Raw genomic sequence first — 18978 nt, forward strand, 5'->3', positions numbered from 1 at the left:
CTCAGGTGGTTGCTGTGGCTGTGCCTGGTTTCTGTAGGTCATAGTATGCATTTTGAACAAATGAATTGTCAGTGCTGGTAGCCAAAACCCATTTCAGTGCAAATAAACTGACTGCTTCTGTACAAGGAGACAATGAAATAAATTTAATGTGACTCTGCCTATGAAAAGCTTTGCTGCCTTTGAAAGTGACGGTCTTTGTACTGCTGTCTGTAATCAAATGGTGCTTTCAGGAGGTGGTTAGCTTTCTGCACCTGTTTTGCCAGTGCCCGTCAACTATCCTTGCAGTTCTGGATTTCTTCCCAAATGCTCGTTGACAGTTGTGTCAAAATGTCCACTGCTCTTTTGGGGTATGTGCAACTTTGCTGATTCAGACCATTTTATATATATACGTGTATGTGTGTGTGTGTGTACATATATATATACACACACATGCATACATATATATGGGTGTATAAATATGTGTGTGTATATATGTGTGTATATTTTTTATATATACATGTATATATTATATTTGAATGTGTATATGCACACACACATATAAAATTAGTGACCTACAGATTTGTGGGCAGTTGGCAAGTCCCTGCACTGGAGATAGGATGCCTGAGTTCTTGTCCTGGCTCTGGGACTCATTAGTTATGTATCCTCAAATGAGTTTTTATAGTTACGGAGCCTGAACTCCCAGTATGTCAAGTTGGGATCATATTTTTACTGCATTGAGATGTATGAATGAAATGTGTGTCAAAAGTGCTTAATAATAATTTAGATATATTTTATTGGAATCAGGGGTTTTTTTTGAAGTCAGAGGCTAATATAGTAATGTACTGTCTTAACTACGATGAAGACTTGAGTTGCTTTATTTTCCTCAACTATAAAGGAAGGTATTATAGATACTTATATGAAAGAACTAGGGAGTCTCCTGGAACAGCAAGTGAATGCAATAAGTAAGTAGTGTTTATTTTTCTGGTGTTTTGGAGAGCCAGAGGAGGAGTGCAGAACTGGGAAGTAATTCTGGAAAGGTAACCAAATCATGCAGTGTAATATATTGCTGGTTACTGCCCCGGAGCCTTCCAGGTGAGCTGGTGTCAACAGCAGAGCTAACGGAAGCAAGGCAAGCAGGCATAAATCGTGGGGCCCTGAGGAACGGGCTGTGCTTTGTCCTCAGCACTTGCTTAGTCATGAGCTTGTCAAGATGTGAGTACGTGGAGCGGCCTGGAGACAAAGATGGCCAAAGGTGTGGCTGAATGAAAAGGGTCTGTCATGCATTTCTTGGTCAGTTGTCCTGACTGGCCAGGTAACCAAATCTCCCTAAGCCAGGGCTGTTGGACTCTGCTTCCTCCTGCAGGAGGATGTTTCCGTCTCTTCTAACAGGTGCTGGCATTGGGATACGTCCAGGAGAAGTGCTTGGTGCGCAGGAGATGGGCAGTAGGGCTGTGCTCTTCATGCCTGTTCAGGATCCAGCTCTGTCTCTGCTTCAGCCTTCTCTGAATGCCTCCACGGTGGTGAAGAATGAATAACAACCAGACTTGTCTCTGGCACAGCCTCAGGGTGTTAATAAATTGTACTGAATGGTTGCACCAAATTCTGTTTTTGTTTAGCTTTCAGCTTTGCAAGGAAACTTTACTAATGAGGTTTGGAAAGCAAAGGTCTTGGAGGTGATGATTAAGAGTTTAGAATTCTTAAAATAATGAGATGAACAACTCTAAAGCATGTTAACACTGTACCTATATCATTTTGCATTGAAATACAATAACAGGTATTGCCCATACAATAATATGTCTCATTAGTTTCAAGAAAGCAGGAGTTAATAATAGAGTACTTATGCAAAGCAGTGACGGGAGAGAGAAGGGAAGGGAGGCAATGAGAGCTGTCTAGCAGGCTGAATACACAAAGCGGTTGCTACCTGAAAACTAATTTTATTTTTAGTTAATATTCATTGATGTAAGTTCTAGTCTATTGTTAAATGATTCTAGTGAATAATTACAATCCATCACTTTGTGAAGTGTTTAAGACAAGTGTAGAGTTGTAAAACCAATCTTTTGTACTGGAATCATCACCCAAGTTGCGTTGTGAAAAGCATGGCGATGCTGCGGTTTGCTCATATTCTTCGAGTCTGCAGGGCTTTCAGCATGTGCTCAGGATTGCTCCCCTGTGTTTATATGCATTATGTCACCGTTGTTATTTTCTTAGGAACCGTAGGAAAGTGTATGGCATTTCTGTATTCTCGTTTCCTTGAATTTGTTAGCTTTTTAACGCGACCCATCTGGTGATGAGTGAATGACAACTGTTTACTCCAGAATAAAGCATGTGCTAAAATGCAAACATACAGCCTCCAGAAGCACTGAACAAAGTTTAATTAGCTGTGGAGTTCATCTAAACTTCAAACTACCAAGTTAACTTGCTAATCAGGGGAGTTTATAATAATATATTTCTTGCTAGTTGATGACAAGGCATCTCTGATATCTTTCTGTTCCTAAATCTATAAATGTCTCACATGTGCTCTCTGATATAGCACAATTCATTATTAATTTATGCCTCAAATCCTGTACAGAAATACAAAGTTGCTAAGAGGCCACATGGATGCATATATTACACTGTGTCCCTTGAAAACTTTTGGCAAATCGTATTTACAGACCAGATATCTCACTTTGTCATGCTTGTAGCCAGCAGCCAAGTGCAACACAGATGAGATATGTTAGAGTACAGAAGAAGGCTGCTTTATTGTGTCCCAAGAGACTAATGGTTTGGAAGGAGACGTGAGCTGGAAAATGCGCAGATTTAGTGATCTTTTTTAATAGGTTTATAACTGGGAGCAAAGCAAAGATTGACTGARTTTTATCTTATCTCTCTAAACTTCTTAAGCGTTGTAACCATTATGGTTGCTCTAATGTGAAAGAACAGAGACAGTTGTTCAAACAGATGTGCTAAGGTTCTGTACTCTAACACCATAAATAAAGTCAGGTAGTAGTTTAGGAAATCCATATCACTAATCCCTAGTGCCAGTCGTCAGAGTATGTACAACTAATGGTGCCTATACCGAGTCTCAGCTAAGAGAAGGGTAGATGAAAAATGTGTGCCTTTTTCATCTATTTGACTTGGGGGAAAAAAAAAAGTATAGTAACTATTACATTAAAAACAAATGAATGAAATCAGTGGATTTAGGTCTGCCACTGAATGACCTGAGCAAATTTTGTTGTGTTGGCGATTACAGTGCAATATGGAGTTCATATAGTCTTAGGAACTTAGGAACTTTGTAATTTATTAAATCTAAGAGTATTTAACTTGGTAATAACACTTTAATTATATACTGCTCGCCAAGTCACTGGTGTCATTACTGTCTGGTAGGCCAGCATCTAGTCTGACTTGTCTCCAGTGTGAACCACATGAAAATAAATATATCTGACACTAGTAAGAAATATTATAAAACTATATTACTTTATATAGTCTTACTTTATTACTTTATATACTTATATTACTTTATAAGATATATTATTCACTAGAGCTATTCTAGAGTCCTTAATCTCCAAAGTGGAGATGTTCTGTTTTTCATTTTTAGCATAATACTTTGGTTCAACAAACAGTCCCCATTGTGGATGTTCATATCCAGGATTTTGGCTCAGATAGCTTTTCGTTACACCTTTTGTTGGCTCTGGAGTTTAATATAATGAAAAATCCTACCACTTGATCAGTGTTTTCTGCAAAAACTGCTAGTTATTGGCCTGATCCATAGTCCCTTGAAGTTGACAAAAAGGCTTGGAACAAATTCTGCATTAATTTCAACCTTAGCTTGTGGCTGCACTGATGCAAACTATATGTTAGAAACATTGCGTGCATAGCGCTAAATGAAAGTGCCTAGCAGCAGCCAAACGTCAGGGCCATTGGAAACATGGAATAAGTAATTAAAACAAGTTTTCACTGTCATTTGCTTCAGATGCAACTGYTGTTGTTTACATGTGAGCCTCCATGTAGCAAGGCGGCCTGTTTAAGAATTGAGCATTAGAACAGCGTTGTCATCTGGCTTGTCACTTAACCATTATTGTGTTATATGTTACCTGTTTTTTCATTGTTTTGTAGTAAAAACAGGCAAAAAACTTCAGTAGCCTGATGCTCTTTCCTTGGTTTATCTATGCAGACAAATTTCAGGTTGCTTGTAAATGTTCTCACCTGGCAGAATTTACTTTCTCTCCGGTCAGTTCTCTTGTGGAAGATGCCCGAGCCTGTCTGTCTTTAAAGCATAAAAGCCTGGGTCTGATGGGAACAGAAACTGCGCTGGGAATGACTGTGTAGAGCAAGATTACCTGGTGCAGCTTTAATTACATTGTTCTCAGCAGTGCTCCTCGTCTGATCTTAGTGTGAGAGCCAAAATTCGATCCAAGCTTATTTGGTTCTGTAACCATTAGTCAAACTCTATTGTTTGAAAGAGAAAAATGTAAGTTGAACGAGTTTAAATCCAGAGGAGTTTTGAGAGGTGGCTTTTCTGGTYAATCTCGTACAAGTGTTGCACTTTAGCAGGCTGTGAAGCTGATTTTCTGTTGTTTATAGGATGGTCTGTGTGCTGGAACTGGCAAAATACTTGAGTAAAACAAAAGTTTAACCATTGACTAATTGTGCAAACTTAAATGCAATTCAGATGTTTAAAGGTATTCTGGAAAGGTATTCATAAACTGTGGCCTAGGGCTATATTTTAATAACACAATTTTTAGACTGAGGACCAGAAAGAATCTAGGTCTGCTGTGCAGTTATCAGATCCCTTTGGAAAAATAATCTTTCTACTGGCGATCCTTAAACGTTGAGAGAACTCAGTCAAAAGATCTTTGAGGAATTGTCATTCCTCTGCTGTCAGGATCTTTGATGGAGGAGATGAAAAGGCGAAAGGTTTTCCCTGGAAACAGGGATATAAACTCTGTTTCAGTTTTTTTTTCCTGGGAAAGTTAAAGTACCCACTGAATAAATGGCTTGAGCAGATTTTCAGGCATGGCATTACTCATTCGGCAGCTGGGAAAACAGGCCAGCAACCTACAGTATCCATTTTGAAAGGAAAATATTACACAGTGGATTTATTACTCACTCGTATTTCCTTTTATGTATTGTAAATGATGTGTCATTCTCTATTTCTGAAACAAACTCCTACCACTGAGCGCTATTTGGAAATAAGTTGCGCATGGCACAAGCTGAAAGCTTTATTCCTGGGGATGCCTTTTAAGAAAACATTATTGCACATCGAGAAAGCATTTTGTAATGGTGATTACTGCAGRAAAGGGTAGCTCTATATGGATGTCCATGCAGTGATGTTTTTTCACATTTCCTAGCGTGTACTGCCCTATAGCCTGGCTTCTTATCAGAGCGGTGAGGTTAGGAAGCAGTCTGTGCAAGTCGTTGCTGAATTACAGATTAGCAGTATAATATACAGGAGGTGAAACCAAGACCCGAGATTGAGAAGATAGTCAATATTGCCTCAGCACAATATCTGTGGATAATGCCTAAAAAGCACTTTGTATTAATAGCTTATTTAATGAAAAGCTCCTGCACTTTGACTCCTTTTCTCAATGTACTGTTAGAGGAAGAGAGATATCAAGCAATTTCCCCCCCCATCTCTGAGAAAAGTGAGCGTGAGAGTGGCTGTCATGGAGTTGGTATGGGATGAAAGATGGTTTATTTTTCTTCTCTCATCCTCAAATCCCTGAGGTATTCGTACATCCAAGTGAAGGAGCGGACAAAGCGGCCGTTCCTCCAGCGAGGCCCGGGATGAGGTTTCCGTCATGTAGTGGCCTTCTTCCTACCGGCTCAAGCTTCAGCCAAACAGAAATACGTGCGCGATTTGGTTGGTGAATCTTCCGTTCATCTACTTTACGTCAGAATTTCAAGCAATTTCACTTAAGGCTCCTAGAATACTGCTTTTAGTTGAGTATCATCGCAAGTGTGTGCCACTAGGAAAAAAAAGGGGGGGGCGGAGGAGGAAGAAACAAGAAGTTATGACAGATCACATTAAGAAATGACAGATCACTGTAATTATAACAAACCGACCTTGAAGACAAACAGTTTTAATTGTGAACTTGAGGGGGAAAAAATCCCCATGACCTGCAGCTAATTGTCTAGTTAACTGAAAACCCTTACTAAATGAATTTGTTGCTTTGGAGACATTCTAAAAACAGTGGCATGAATAAGGGATTTTTTTTGTGCTGGTTGCACTGTAGTGATTTCCTGTGACTGATTGCTTGTTGTTGTTTTTTGACATCTACTGGCAGCAATTTATTTACATATTTAAAATCTCCTGGGACCCTGTTTCTTCTGCTGAATATAACTCCAACTGATTAGTTTTCAATAAATTACATGTATCAAGAAATTTGGTTGGGATAGCATTTAGGGTTACTGCTCAAAGATCAGATGTGTGTTTGTGCAGAAGCCAAGAACATTCATGGTCAAGAGTATACAGCTTGTTGATTCTTTATTCAGACAACATTTAAAAAAAATTATCTGTTATATCCCACTGGGAATTCTTGTATGACCTCTGTTCCATCTTGCTCTACTATAGGATACAAATAATTTCAGACTGACAAACTTCTCACAGTAGTTTGCAGAATCACAACATATTGAATACATTTGAATGTCTTTGATTCTGTCTATTTGTGTCACAGACTCAGCTTGTAAAATTTTGTAAGAATCTAAAATTAATTTCCTCTTACATTCTCCTGGGGTTCTGAGCAAAATGTTATGTAAATCTGGTCAAAAGGAAAAATATTGAACATTTGCATCACAATGGGAAACTCCTTCATTGACACGAGCAAGATGAAACGGAGTCTTTTCTAGACCGTGCTGCTGGGCTCGGGGTCGGGTGGACTGTTCCGAAGCAGCGTTGTGTTAACAGTGAAATGACATGTTCTTCCACACGCGTGACAGCTCCTTGGAGGCTGTGGCTACCCAAACGCAGTATCCGTGCAAGTGTCCTCTGCATTCGCATAGACACAAGCGCTCTGTTTAAATTGGGCTGTGTTGTGTTCAAAATGTCAATGACCGTGATAGAGCATCATCAAAGGCTTTTTCAGATGCGTGCACTGACATCCCATTTCTGCTGAAACTGTAATTTTTCTCCAGGGCTAAGAGCAGAAGCTGCAGTATTAACATGCCTTACAATCAGCCACTGACCGAAGAGATCAGTTAATAACATGTCTACCCTGTAATGAATAAGTCAGGATAACTTCCAGCTGAGAAGTCATTACTGCTCCTTCCACTTGGTTAGATTTTTGTCCTAAATGAGACAACAGGCAGCAAAGGGATCTGTGAAGATATGTAATGTGAGCTGGTGAAGTCTGGCTTGAGGGCTTTTTTGCTGTAGTTTTTATTGTAGTGTTTGGATTTTCCCATAATTTCAAGCAGCTGGAGATAGTGGATGGAGCAATGTTGGGAGAAGTGAGTTTTTTTGAAGACGAGATGTGATTGAGGGATGCTTTTGTCTGCAAGGAAAGGGAAGAGGGAGGTCTGTGGAAAAGGCAAAGATAAGCAAGGCCTATCTGTGCCGAGAAACATGGGAGTCCTTGACGTCGGTGCCGGCCGAGCTTTGCCGTGCTCTGAAGCAGCCCGCCTGGCTGCAGCCGGCCCCGAGTGTCCCTGCTCTGCTTTTGGCACCTGTGGGAAGCATCACTCTTATCAGTGCTGTATTCCTTCCGGATATTTTAACAGTGTAGAAAAACCTGCGAATATTAATAGCTACTGCAAACAGTGTGGAGAGGGTATTCTTGGAAGGGCAGGTTTGGACACTCTTGCGCGCGCCAAACTGTTGGCCGAATTGGTGCAGTTTAACAGGCTGGTGTGCCCAAATCCGGAGTAAATGGCACGGGGATGTTTGCCAGTGCAGGTAACCGGTGCAGACATTTTTAGCCTGTGCAAAGATTAAGTCTGTTGTTTGGTTTTTGCACTTCCAAAGAAATTGAATATAGATGTGTATTTGTGCGTGTTAAGTGATCSTTGCTAGATTTTGATGAGAATTGTACTGTTGCTTATGTTTCCTCCATCTTTGACTATCCAGATGCTAAATAAAATAAGTCATTGTTATAATTTTTTCAGGAAGCATATAAAGAAATTATGTATCTACAAGAGGATCGTAAACATGATGTGGGAGGCAATAACCTTACCATTGTTGGATTTTTTTTTTTTAATTATTCTATAGCAGTTCCACTGCAGAGTTGAAATTTAGCATTAAACTCTGTTTAAAAAAACTCCTATGAAAAGGATTTTTATTAGATTCATTCATTTTGTTCATTTTCATGAAAGTTCAATAGGACGCTTTCTGTAAAGGAACTTTTTAGTCTTGCTTGTAGCTTTTTTGAGCCACAAACCCATTATTTCAAGAGCAGTTTTAGATTTGAAATAATGATGAACTCATATATTTTAATGATCAACCTGTCTGACTTAGAAAAATTGGGGTTTTGATCACTTTCTAGTTTTATTCTCTACTCTCCAGTTAAAAAAAAAAAAAAAAATTCTGATGATGGCAAGTCATTGATACACCTGCCAGGACTGGGCTTGATAAGAGATTAGGGCTGACACCAAAAACTGGGAGATACTTTGCTTTCCAAAATAAATTTGGAGTTGGGCATCCAAAGAGTTCATCATCACCCTAGGGGGTCAGGATACAATTTCTGTCATCTGTTAAGTTTTAGCTTAGATTTCATTTTAAAGGGACTGGCTTTGTAAAACTGAAGTTGTCTGTGTGTGTGTGTGGGGGGGTGTTGCTAACTGCAGAGGAGGCAGGAGTAACGTGGCAGCTGCCCCGAGGCAGGCRTTCATCGCTTGGGAGGGGGCGTGCTGTGCTGAACAGCATTGCCTGTCTACTTCGTCCCAAAATCTGGCTGTGGGGTGATAGCAGCGGGTTTCTAGTGGTGTTTGTCCAATCCATTCCCAGTTCCCATCCCACTGCAGCGAGTGTAGAGAAAGGTGCCGATTGACTTATACACTAAGAATTCATTTTGGTTCAAAAAGTTGGAATTAACTTTTGATAGCATCTAGTGTTCTGTCTGGACTTTAAGTGACCCAGAAGTGTTGCGGGTGGCATGTCTGTCTTTCTGTTCCTTTTCCTCCTCCTGTCCCAGGTGTTCTTGCAGGACACCAGCAGGAATGACCAAGGTGTGGGCTCCCTCCGGAGCCTGGCCTACAGAGATGGTTGTGAAGGCATCTCAAGGGAAGGGAGAGGAGCTGTTTCTCCCAAGTGACAATATTGCTGGCTTGAAAAGCAAGGTTTCTTTTATTTCCCACCTGCCCTTGTCATTAGCTGTTGTCAGAGGTTCCTCTTCTCTTCTTGGATGGGTATGGCCTGTCCAGATACGAGCTCCTATTCTTGTTGACAGACAAACTGATCTATTGAAGATTCCTAAAACTTTGTGTTTCTGTTGGTCTCTTGTATGACACCCCGTACTGGAACTTTTGCCATGGGTTCAGCAGTGTGACTAACACTGGTCCCGTGGTGGCCTCGTATCATCTCTCTAGCTGCATGTCCGCTGTCTTTGCTCAACCTCCTTGTTTATTGCTAGCTAGAGCTTCAGTAGCTTGTGGTACTTTATGAATCATTACTCACTTCCCACTGCAACAGCATCTGCCATCATTTGCTTTTGCTTCAGTCTTCCCCTTCCTCTCATCCCAGTTAATGAAGTTCAGCTTTGCCAGTTTTCTGTCTGTTTAACTTCTGTATTTTGCTAATATCTTTGAGCAGGGAGGACTCTTTGCCGCAGCCAAGAGATGCCTGCTGGGCTGGAAAGTTAAGTTGCCTTTGTGCGGCTGTAACATGCTTTTCTCACACCTCTAGACCTCCCTCAAATACAGTTTCCAAAAGGAGAGAGAATGGCAACTTCAATATGCTCTAAAGTCACCTGTTAAAATGAATGAATACAGGATAAAGGTGCACAGGACAAAATTCTCTTTGTGCCAAAACTCCCACTGATTTAACAGGGCTAGACTGTATTTACAAAAAGGATCCTAAGCTTAGTTGATATAGTAATTAAATCTGTGTGTTTGTGTATTCTCAATGTGAGATCTCATTGAGGAGCTGTTTTGTTGCTAGCTATCATCCGACAGAAAAATATGTATATGTGTATGTAGAGACAGAATAAGTTTTTATGTGCTGGTATGTATATGTATATTTATTCAGAATACCTGTTCAGAGATTTTGTCAGAGGGAAAACTATGGATTCTGTATTTCTGCTCAAAAAGCATTAAAATTTCTGAGAATGAAACTCTGAAAAATAAGACTTTGAAAGAGGATTATATCAGCTTAATGTGCTGTTGAATGCAAGAGATTTATTTCACCTTGTGTTTTGTTTTTATAGAGATTTACAAGAGAGATCTGATTGCTAACCTTTTAATGTTTTTAAAATGGTATTCATTAAAACATCTGTGGTTCATTATCATAAACATCCCAGTTGTGTGGAAACCTCGCATATGTGGCCCATCATAACTGGGAGGTGGGCTGCACTGAAACAATGAATCCTAGGAACTTGAGATTTCTTGCTGAGGTCTATTAAAGGTAACATTTCTGAACACAGCTTCAATTTCCCATCATTATAGTAATAGTTTTGGGATCCTACACAAGAATCATTTTTCCAACAGTTGCCTGATGATAAAATTAAAGTCAGTGATTAAAGCCTTGGGATGCACGCAGGTATTAGCATTAATGAATCTAGTTGGTGGACAAAAATACTCAGTACAAGTCACGTGAGACTGAGCTTTCTCACAAAAAGGAGTAAAAGTCTAGTACAGGAGGCTGAGAAATGAGCAGAGGGCGATGAGTGACATGCATGTTGTTTTTCATTGGGAGATGCTTGGCAGTATTTTCATTTTGCTTGCATGGAGTTTTGGAGCCTGTCTCATACCATATGGCATATTAAGCACAATAAAGATGTTCATTTGGCAGCTGGAGCATGACTAGGAACATCAGAAGAGTCATATATGCATCAATAAATGAAGAACTCTGCCTTCATGTAAATAAATGTTAGATCATTGTTTTAATTGCCCATTGAGTTCTTGACAATGAGACATAACCACTTCGTAGTCATGTCTGGAATAGCATTTCCCACACTTTAGATTGGGGGTATAGTTGAACAGTGACTATTCTTAGTTTTTTGCACTTCTCTAGCACCTGGAACACCAGACACGAATGATTTTGCCGAGTGCTGTATAAATGCAGAACAACCAATTGGTGGCTACCCTAAGAGCTTGCAATCTAATTAAACTCCTTCAGCTCCAACACCGTGTGCGTGTGTGTAAGAGGACAGGAGAGGTTTTAATGTATGTGGACCCTTTCACCAGGCTACTGTTCAATCTGTTATATTACAGCTGAGTAATATGAATAATGCCAATTACATGTTTATACTGCCTATTTTTTTCTGCTTTTCATCTCGAAACTTTACTCGCACCTTGTTTTTATGTGGCCAGTGCGTGAACATCACAACTGCACCATAAACACCATCGTACATCACAAACATCTGACATCACCATGGTTGCTGGGTAGCACAGGGTTATATATTGGGAGACGACCTTTTTAGTTTAGCAGGCTGCCAGCGGCTCTGGTTCTGGTCTCTTCTCTCTATGAACCTTAGTAGACTCAGAGCACATGATATCCATCCAACGGACATGGATTTTGATAACTACTTCTGGGGTAATTGGGGATTATTTTAATAATAATCTGAAAAGATCTTCTTAGAAGAACTGTTTGTAATAGGATGTTTTATTTATAATGAGATGTCCATATCTTCCTGAAATCTGGTGGTTGTGATAATTTAGATATCTTCTCAGTAGGACTCTGAGTTGTTTTCTGTTTCCTTGCCTGTGCTTATTCATCTTGTTTTCAGAAGCTGTCAGTCCCATACCCAAATTTCCTTTAGCCCTGGGAGAGATTGCAGGACGCAGCTTGCTGAGTTGGCTGTGTAGGGGCACACAGTGGTTAGTTTGCTGTCTTTTCATAGTTTTTTTCTTCACTGAGGCGAACATGTATAGGTCTAATGTAGACATGAATACACAGGAAAATGAATTGAATCTAAGACCTGTGTGTCTAGAAGAGACTTCAAGGTGCAACCTAGTCCATCGTCTTGCTCTGAAGCAGGATCAGGTACCGAGACTGGTCTTGAGTGATTTTTGGATTAACCTTGTGTTTGATTAAACCCTGTAACAATAGGTATTCAGCATGCCCTTAGTGGTTAGCTACCTTTTGTAGCTAGAAAGCTTTCTCTGCCTGATGGAACCTTCCCGTAACCCATGGTACCAAACCCTTCTGTAGCTTCTCATATACTGATTAGTTCATGTTTGATCTTGGTGGGCATGAGGAGAACTAATCAATCACTTAAACTTGTACATAGAGATTTGTATACAGAGATTTTTTTAGAGTATCAGCAACCTGTAAGCTTGTTTAAGAGATACAGTGCCCTAGGCAGGAAATCTGAGTAAGCTGCTGAAGCTGAAACTCCTCCGATGTCCCCTGAGTGCCTGGGGCACAAGTGTGGGATAACAGGGCAGGGAAGCATGGGCCGTGCTAGAGTCACACTCCCAGTACTGTAACTTTTGGGTGTCTGCACTGGCTTTTCCCCAGAAGCAATGTGAGTTTAAGGAAGCAAATGTTCCTGAGAGGGCCCATCGGAAGAGTGATTGGGAATGTAACTGGGATCTTGTGAGAAGTTCTCCAGTCTTTCCAGTCCAGGGGTATCACGGTTCTGATAAAGTTCRGATTTACCCCAGCTTCAAACTAGTGATGTTATCTGAAGCTACACTTATCGTCAACTCTTAACAATTTGTTTCGGTTTCTTCTCCATTGGCCCTTGGTCCGAGTAATCTTCACTGCTCTCTATCCTTGTGATCACTTCATCTCCTTCCACCCACTTCTAATTTCTCTCCTACCTATCAGTAGCTCTCAGAGCCTTTTCATTTTCTTTCCCTCTCCTTGCTATTAACCTTGTCAAATACTCTTGTTTCTGTGGTAGAATTGTGAATTGAAAGCATCAGTGCTTTTGGATGAGATACGGTAAGAAAACAGTTTCCCCCTTTCAAGTGACTCTTCTGCCCCTGGAAAAAGTGCAGAGTTTCAGAAATCAGGGTCAATGGATGAGTGAAGTATGAAAGGTCTAAAAGTGCCAAATTCATAACTCCAAGTGAATGTAAAATATAGATCCAAGTACATCTGCTGATTCTGTGTGTCCAGTTTGCATGAGGCCTTTGACTTTCTGCAGTGCACCCAGATGGCAGCAATGCAGGAGTCTGCGGGTTTGTGAGTGCCGAGCAGCAAGGTGGGAGCAATGTACTCCTGGCCACATCGCCCATCTGAAGTACTAGGCTGTGTAGCTTGTAACTTGGCTGGGTGACACTCCAACTCTGAACCCTCATTTTTGTTTTTAAGCGATTATTTTGTCATAGTCGTTAGGCTTTACTACCTTTTTTTTTTTTTTTTTTTTGAAATTACTGGGAGACTTTTTACTCCTGACATAATTAATTGTCAGTGAGATGCCAGATTTTTCCAGGTGTAAAGTATTAACAGACTGGTAGGTCACCAGCACCTTTTGATTATGAGAAGGACATGTTTGTTCAATATAACAAGGTACATTCCTAAGGCCTTGTTTGATTGCTTTTTACAGGGAGGAAAAAAAAAGTTAAAAGGCAATCCACTCATAATTCATCAAGACTGTAATCTATATAGTGATTAGAATAGAGAATTTCAACTTCCCACATTTGTGGTGACAGGGAAATTTTGTCTTTTTGTGGGTTGATAGCTTTAGGAGATTTCAGTGAATCTGTTAAAATGCCTGTCATATCAGCAACATAAATTGCAACGGGTGGTTTTATACTCGGGTGGCTTGTTAATAAAGAATCTTCCATCAAATTGCTACTGTGATCGCAGAAATCTTTCTGTGAGTGCTGYCTGGTCTCAGCGACCAGCCAAGGCCCGTAGGACAGTGTGGACACTGGTGCAGACTGCAGTCATGCAGACTTGGCATTGTAAAATTGTTTCAACGTGCTACTGCTCCAAAATTCTGTTTTCTTCAGTTTACTGCAGTGTAAGATACTGCAAGCAGGAGTCTGCGATATGACAGACTTGGATAGATTTGTCTGCAGGGATTGCAGTAGCTGTGGGGAAAGACAACTTTTTGTTTTCTTTTTTTATTTGTACTTTCTTTTGCTTTCAGCAAAAGTCAATGAAATGGTAAATGTGCAGACAAAATTCCGCTTTGCTATCCCACTGTGAATCCAGGGGTAGTACTCTTACCCTTGAGTAAATTGGAGGAAATGGGGGCAGGATTTAACTAAAAATGTGTAAGCAAGCTTAAAACTTCTACAGAAGTAGCTCTGGCAGGTACTTGTATAATTTTCCTGCAAGAAACTATGGTGACCAAAATTTAGCTGCTTCTCAGTAAGACGATAGGCAGGCATGACTACAGGTTCAGAACTTGATGTTCTTTTTAAATCCCACTTCAGCCTAATTCCTTTGTGGATGTAGCAAACGGTGTCACATACACATTCTTCTGTGCAGTTTTTGAATTTTGGGGCATTTGGATTTTTTGCTTTTTCTTAACTTTTAACTTAACTTTTCTCATCATTATGCATCATAAAGTAAAACTGTATTTGAATTCTGGAACTGGCAATAGTTCTTTTTCCCCCTGTGATTCTTCTACTTTGGGATTCAATCCCAGTGAATGTCCAGGAAGAAGGGATTTCCATCAGGTCTTCTGGCAGCTCAGGCTTCAAATTGGCATTTCTGGAAAGAGATGCAAAATTTGGTTTGGCTTGGAGGCATCTTGATGAAGAGGATTTCTGTGAAATTTCCCAGCAGTGCTGTGGCCAGCCCTACTACTGGGAAATGGTTGGTTTTTTKTTTTTTTTTTTTCCCTCTTTGAAAACAACCAAATCCAACAGGATAATATACACAATGAATTTAAACAATTACAGAAAGTGCTTTATTTTCAGTAAACTCTATTGTCTTTGATTGTCTGTAGTCTCTGCTTCTCTGTCTGTATCCATTTCTTAAAATGTAATGCAGTTTCTAAAGATCCAATAGAAATGAAATACAAAATTGAAATAGCAAGAACATACAGCTAAGTAAAAAAATTCTTCAGTAACAACTCGAGTAACAACTTGAGAGGCAGGTATGGAATATAGAACAGATTGTCTGCAAAAAAACCACATGCAAATACATCTTTCTCAGACATCAAAACCTGAAAAGTTGACTTGGGAGCTAAAAGGTTGGGGTGATGAAGGCCTCTGTGAGGACTAGATGCAACTGAGGTTCCGTTGTGATGCAGCATGTGAGTACTGCAGCATCCAAATGCTGGGGTACCTGTTTACCCCGGTAGGTCTTTAGGAGCAAAACTATCAAAAAAAAAAAAGTTGGGAAAAAAACCCCAAACCCTAAAAACTAGCAATCTAAAAAAATTAAAAGCTAGCCATCACATAAATCTATAATGGCTAAGAGGACTAACATGAGCTGAGTGCATGAGGAAGCTTGTGTCCTGCCTAATCCTAAATTTGCCAAAGGATCAAAGAAAAACTAGCATGCGTTTTTCTGTTGAGTTAAATACAGATGAAAAATGAATCCTAGCTGTAGCTTGTTAGCTGTACTGTAAATTTTTTTAATGAAGTAATATGTTCTAATTACAATCAAAGTGCTGTTACTTTTTTAATGTATTTTACTTTAAAAAAAAAAAAAAGTTGGGAGGAAGATGACAGAAAAACCCCACCATTGCAAAAATAATTATTTGTGTTCCATTGATTCCCCRATAACAAATATATTTGGTGATGTTACATTCTCCTCAAAAACCAATATGTTTATTGAAATATGAGTTTTTTGGTCAGCTGTAACCTCTTCAGAAGATCAGCTGGGGGAAAGCTGTGATGGTATGGTAGAGCTAGGAAAAAGGGACTGGATTCCCACCACGAGTGCGGTGGCCATACTGCTCCCCTCTGTCCTCCCAGACCCTGGGGATCACGGCACTTGCACAGATGGGAAGGGTGAGTGTGGTTTCCTCCCACTCTGAAGGGGAAAGTCTTTCCGTTTTTCACCTTGCAGAGGAGTGCTGCAGTCCCACGTGTCACATCTACCCAGACAGGTTTGGTTCTGGCTGTGCTTTGGATGTTGGGCCACTTAGCAAGGATTTTACACATGGGTAAATATTTTAGGGACGGATTAGCATTATTGGCTGGTGGCTACACCATTAATACTTGTTCTAGTATTTTGTGCAAAGTCTCAAACCTTTGTGCTATAGAGACATGTTTCTTCTTATGCTAGCCTTAGTGAATATTTAAAATCTTCCATGTAAAGTGAAACAGGTTTATTAACCTTATTGTTATTCTTTAATAAAGAGTTCTTAAAATCCTTTGCTATACTGGTAGTGCAGGTAATGCATTATATCAGAATTCAGATATTTAATAAGAAAATATTATAGTTTGATTTTTGTTGTATAACATTCTTGCCGTAGAATATGAAATAGAATATTCTGTAAACAAGCAGTTCCAAGAATAATGTACTAGATATCTGAAACCTACTTTGCCAGCTGAAAAGGCTTTTGAAATCCTTTTTTATGATGGAGGGGAATGTCAAGGCCTCTGTTGTTATTGCCCAATTTGAAGAACTACATGTGCGTTTAGTGCTTTTGATTTGAGTGGTCACAAAATCATTTCCAGAGTGTTTAATTTATCTCTTACCTCACCAATTAGCATGGTCAAAATATCTTCATCCTTCTGAAACTATACATTCGTAAGATTGTCTATGAAATTATAGTCATATAAAGTTTCTTTGAAAATTTTCCCCTTAGGTTGGATCCATTTCTTCCTGACATCTATAGACAAGCCACTAACTTAAAAATCTTTGAAGTTTATGTTCCAAAGCGGATACTTAAACTTGTTTCTTCTGTTTTTTCCAGTGGTGTTTGATGACTGCCAGGGAAATAACAAATTGAACTTCGAAGTTTCTAACCCAGACTTCAAGGTGGAAAGCGATGGATCTTTAGTTGTGCTAAAGAATGTATCAGAAGCTGGCAGAGCCTTGTTTGTCCATGCGCGGACTGAGCATGCTGAGGATATGGCCGAAATTTTGATTGTTGGAGCAAATGAAAAACATGGTGCATTAAAGGTAAGATAAATAGAAAAGACTAGAAGAAAGTGCCAAGGAGATGCTGCTGCTATGTATTTAAGTGCCATCTAGGACTGTAAACAGTTTTAGCTTCTTGGCAGAGAACAAAATCCAGGCATTAAAAGATATAATATGGCTTCAGGTGTAAATGCTGAATATTCACAAAGAATTGATTAAAATGAAAGAGCCTGAGAACCAAAATCAGCTGATTCTACTGGTGTACATTATTCCAGAAGATCATTCTTTGGCCATTACTGAAAATTGTAGTCTTACTCTAAATATGTAATTTAGGATTTCCAAAACCTTCATGTTTGGTCTAAGTCTAGGAGGAATGTGGGAATGCATTCGAGGCTGTGGAATGTAAATTTTTATATAGATGTGCTTATATGGTGCCATTAGTTATTAAGCTGCACAAACATCTGCAGGCAAATAGTGACCCATATTTGCAGTCGGTTGGTCGGTCTGTTTCTCTGCAGCAGTGATTTTCTGTTCTTCTCTGCCCTCCGAATACTATGTCCTTTCTTTTCAGCTTCAGAATTACAGTGTAATGCTAACCTCGTAGTATGGGAAAAAGTGCTTCACAAATTGATTGAAATGTTTACTTCACACCCGTGAGAGTAACAAAAGAAAATCTGAGATAGCCTTCATTTCTGTGCTATGGCATTTAGGAAGGAGGCAGGCAAGACAGTGACTTACTAGACAATTAAGCCTGGTACCTTTACAGACCTATAATTTCAAGGAAGTACAAAGAAGCCATAATGAGAATGACTGATCTATTGTCTTATTTTGGTATTTAGACTTTCAGCTGGCAGCCCTGTCATTATATTTTCAACAGTAGCCTAGTGTAACTTAAGTCGTCCATTAAAAAATTCTAGCTTTAGGGGAAGGGTTGAACAAACTTCTCAAAGTCCGTGGTGGAGGAGAGGTTTTGATCTGCACTTTAAGCAGCACAAGATGTGAATATAGATTGCCAGCAGGGAAAAAGTATCAGAATGTGTAACTGTGCAGAGAGCTGATCAGAACGCTTAGATGGAATTTAATTTTATTTAAATATGCCATTTCTTCACAAAGTTCAATTTTAACAAAGTCATACTTGAGAGAGTCTCTTACACTGTGGAGATGTGGATTCAGGACCACACGCTGCCAAATGCAGAGTAGGAAGACTATGCTTGGAGAAGCAGGGCGCTTGGCTCTCCCATGGCTCCGGCTAGCAAGACATGTTCCTTTGGGTGCGTTCACAAGAATGTTCAGACGATTTTGTTTTCACTCCAGGTTTTGAAAGCTTAAACACTTTGAAAATGGAATTCATGTTCCCCAGTCAGGAACTGCTGAAACCATGGAGGAGTTTGAGACATCACTGACAGCAGATGTGGAGTTAAACTTCATGGTGTTGGTTTCTCCATGACAATTTGATCCTCGTTTTCTTAGAGAAGCAGCCCTTCCATTGTCTTCAAGGGGAAATTTTGTATAAAAGTTACAATTTGGGGGAGATCTTAACCTTCTGAGTAGGAATTAACAGATATATCTTTGCACTGGCTACATAGCTTTATCAGTGAGCTTTTCTCTATACCTCATGTTCAGGTTCTGGGTAGCTTCTCCTCAAAATGTTCCAGCAATATTAATTAATGCCTAGTGTTGAAAGTTATCACCAGACTCCCTTCAAAAGCCGAATCTAATTTGGCCCCACTCCTGCATTCATTTCCAACCACTTTGTTACAGCAGAGTTAGAAAAGCAGTCTAACTCTGGTCTACTCTGCCACGTGCCAGTCTTCCCTCAATAGGTGGGTCTGCAGAGCAGCCTCATAAAATCTTCCCTACGTGTACTCCTCACTTCTTTATGGATTTTGATATTCAGCTCGTAACTAGAAGTTTGCCCTTTTAATACG

At 39.8% G+C, this 18978-nt stretch overlaps 1 protein-coding gene across 1 annotated transcript in view; it reads left to right on the forward strand.

Moving 5' to 3' along the window:
• CDH13 (cadherin 13) overlaps positions 1 to 18978 on the forward strand; it is a 488994-nt gene that overhangs the window by 155455 nt on the left and 314561 nt on the right. Inside the window, exon 3 of the mRNA XM_026059344.1 lies at positions 16884 to 17092. Within this exon, the coding sequence (XP_025915129.1) occupies positions 16884 to 17092 (209 nt within the window). The remainder of the gene's footprint in view (positions 1 to 16883; positions 17093 to 18978) is intronic.

This window comes from Apteryx rowi, unplaced genomic scaffold (assembly GCF_003343035.1).
Source record: "Apteryx rowi isolate R43461 unplaced genomic scaffold, aptRow1 scaffold_1, whole genome shotgun sequence".
NCBI classification, from domain to species: domain Eukaryota; kingdom Metazoa; phylum Chordata; class Aves; order Apterygiformes; family Apterygidae; genus Apteryx; species Apteryx rowi.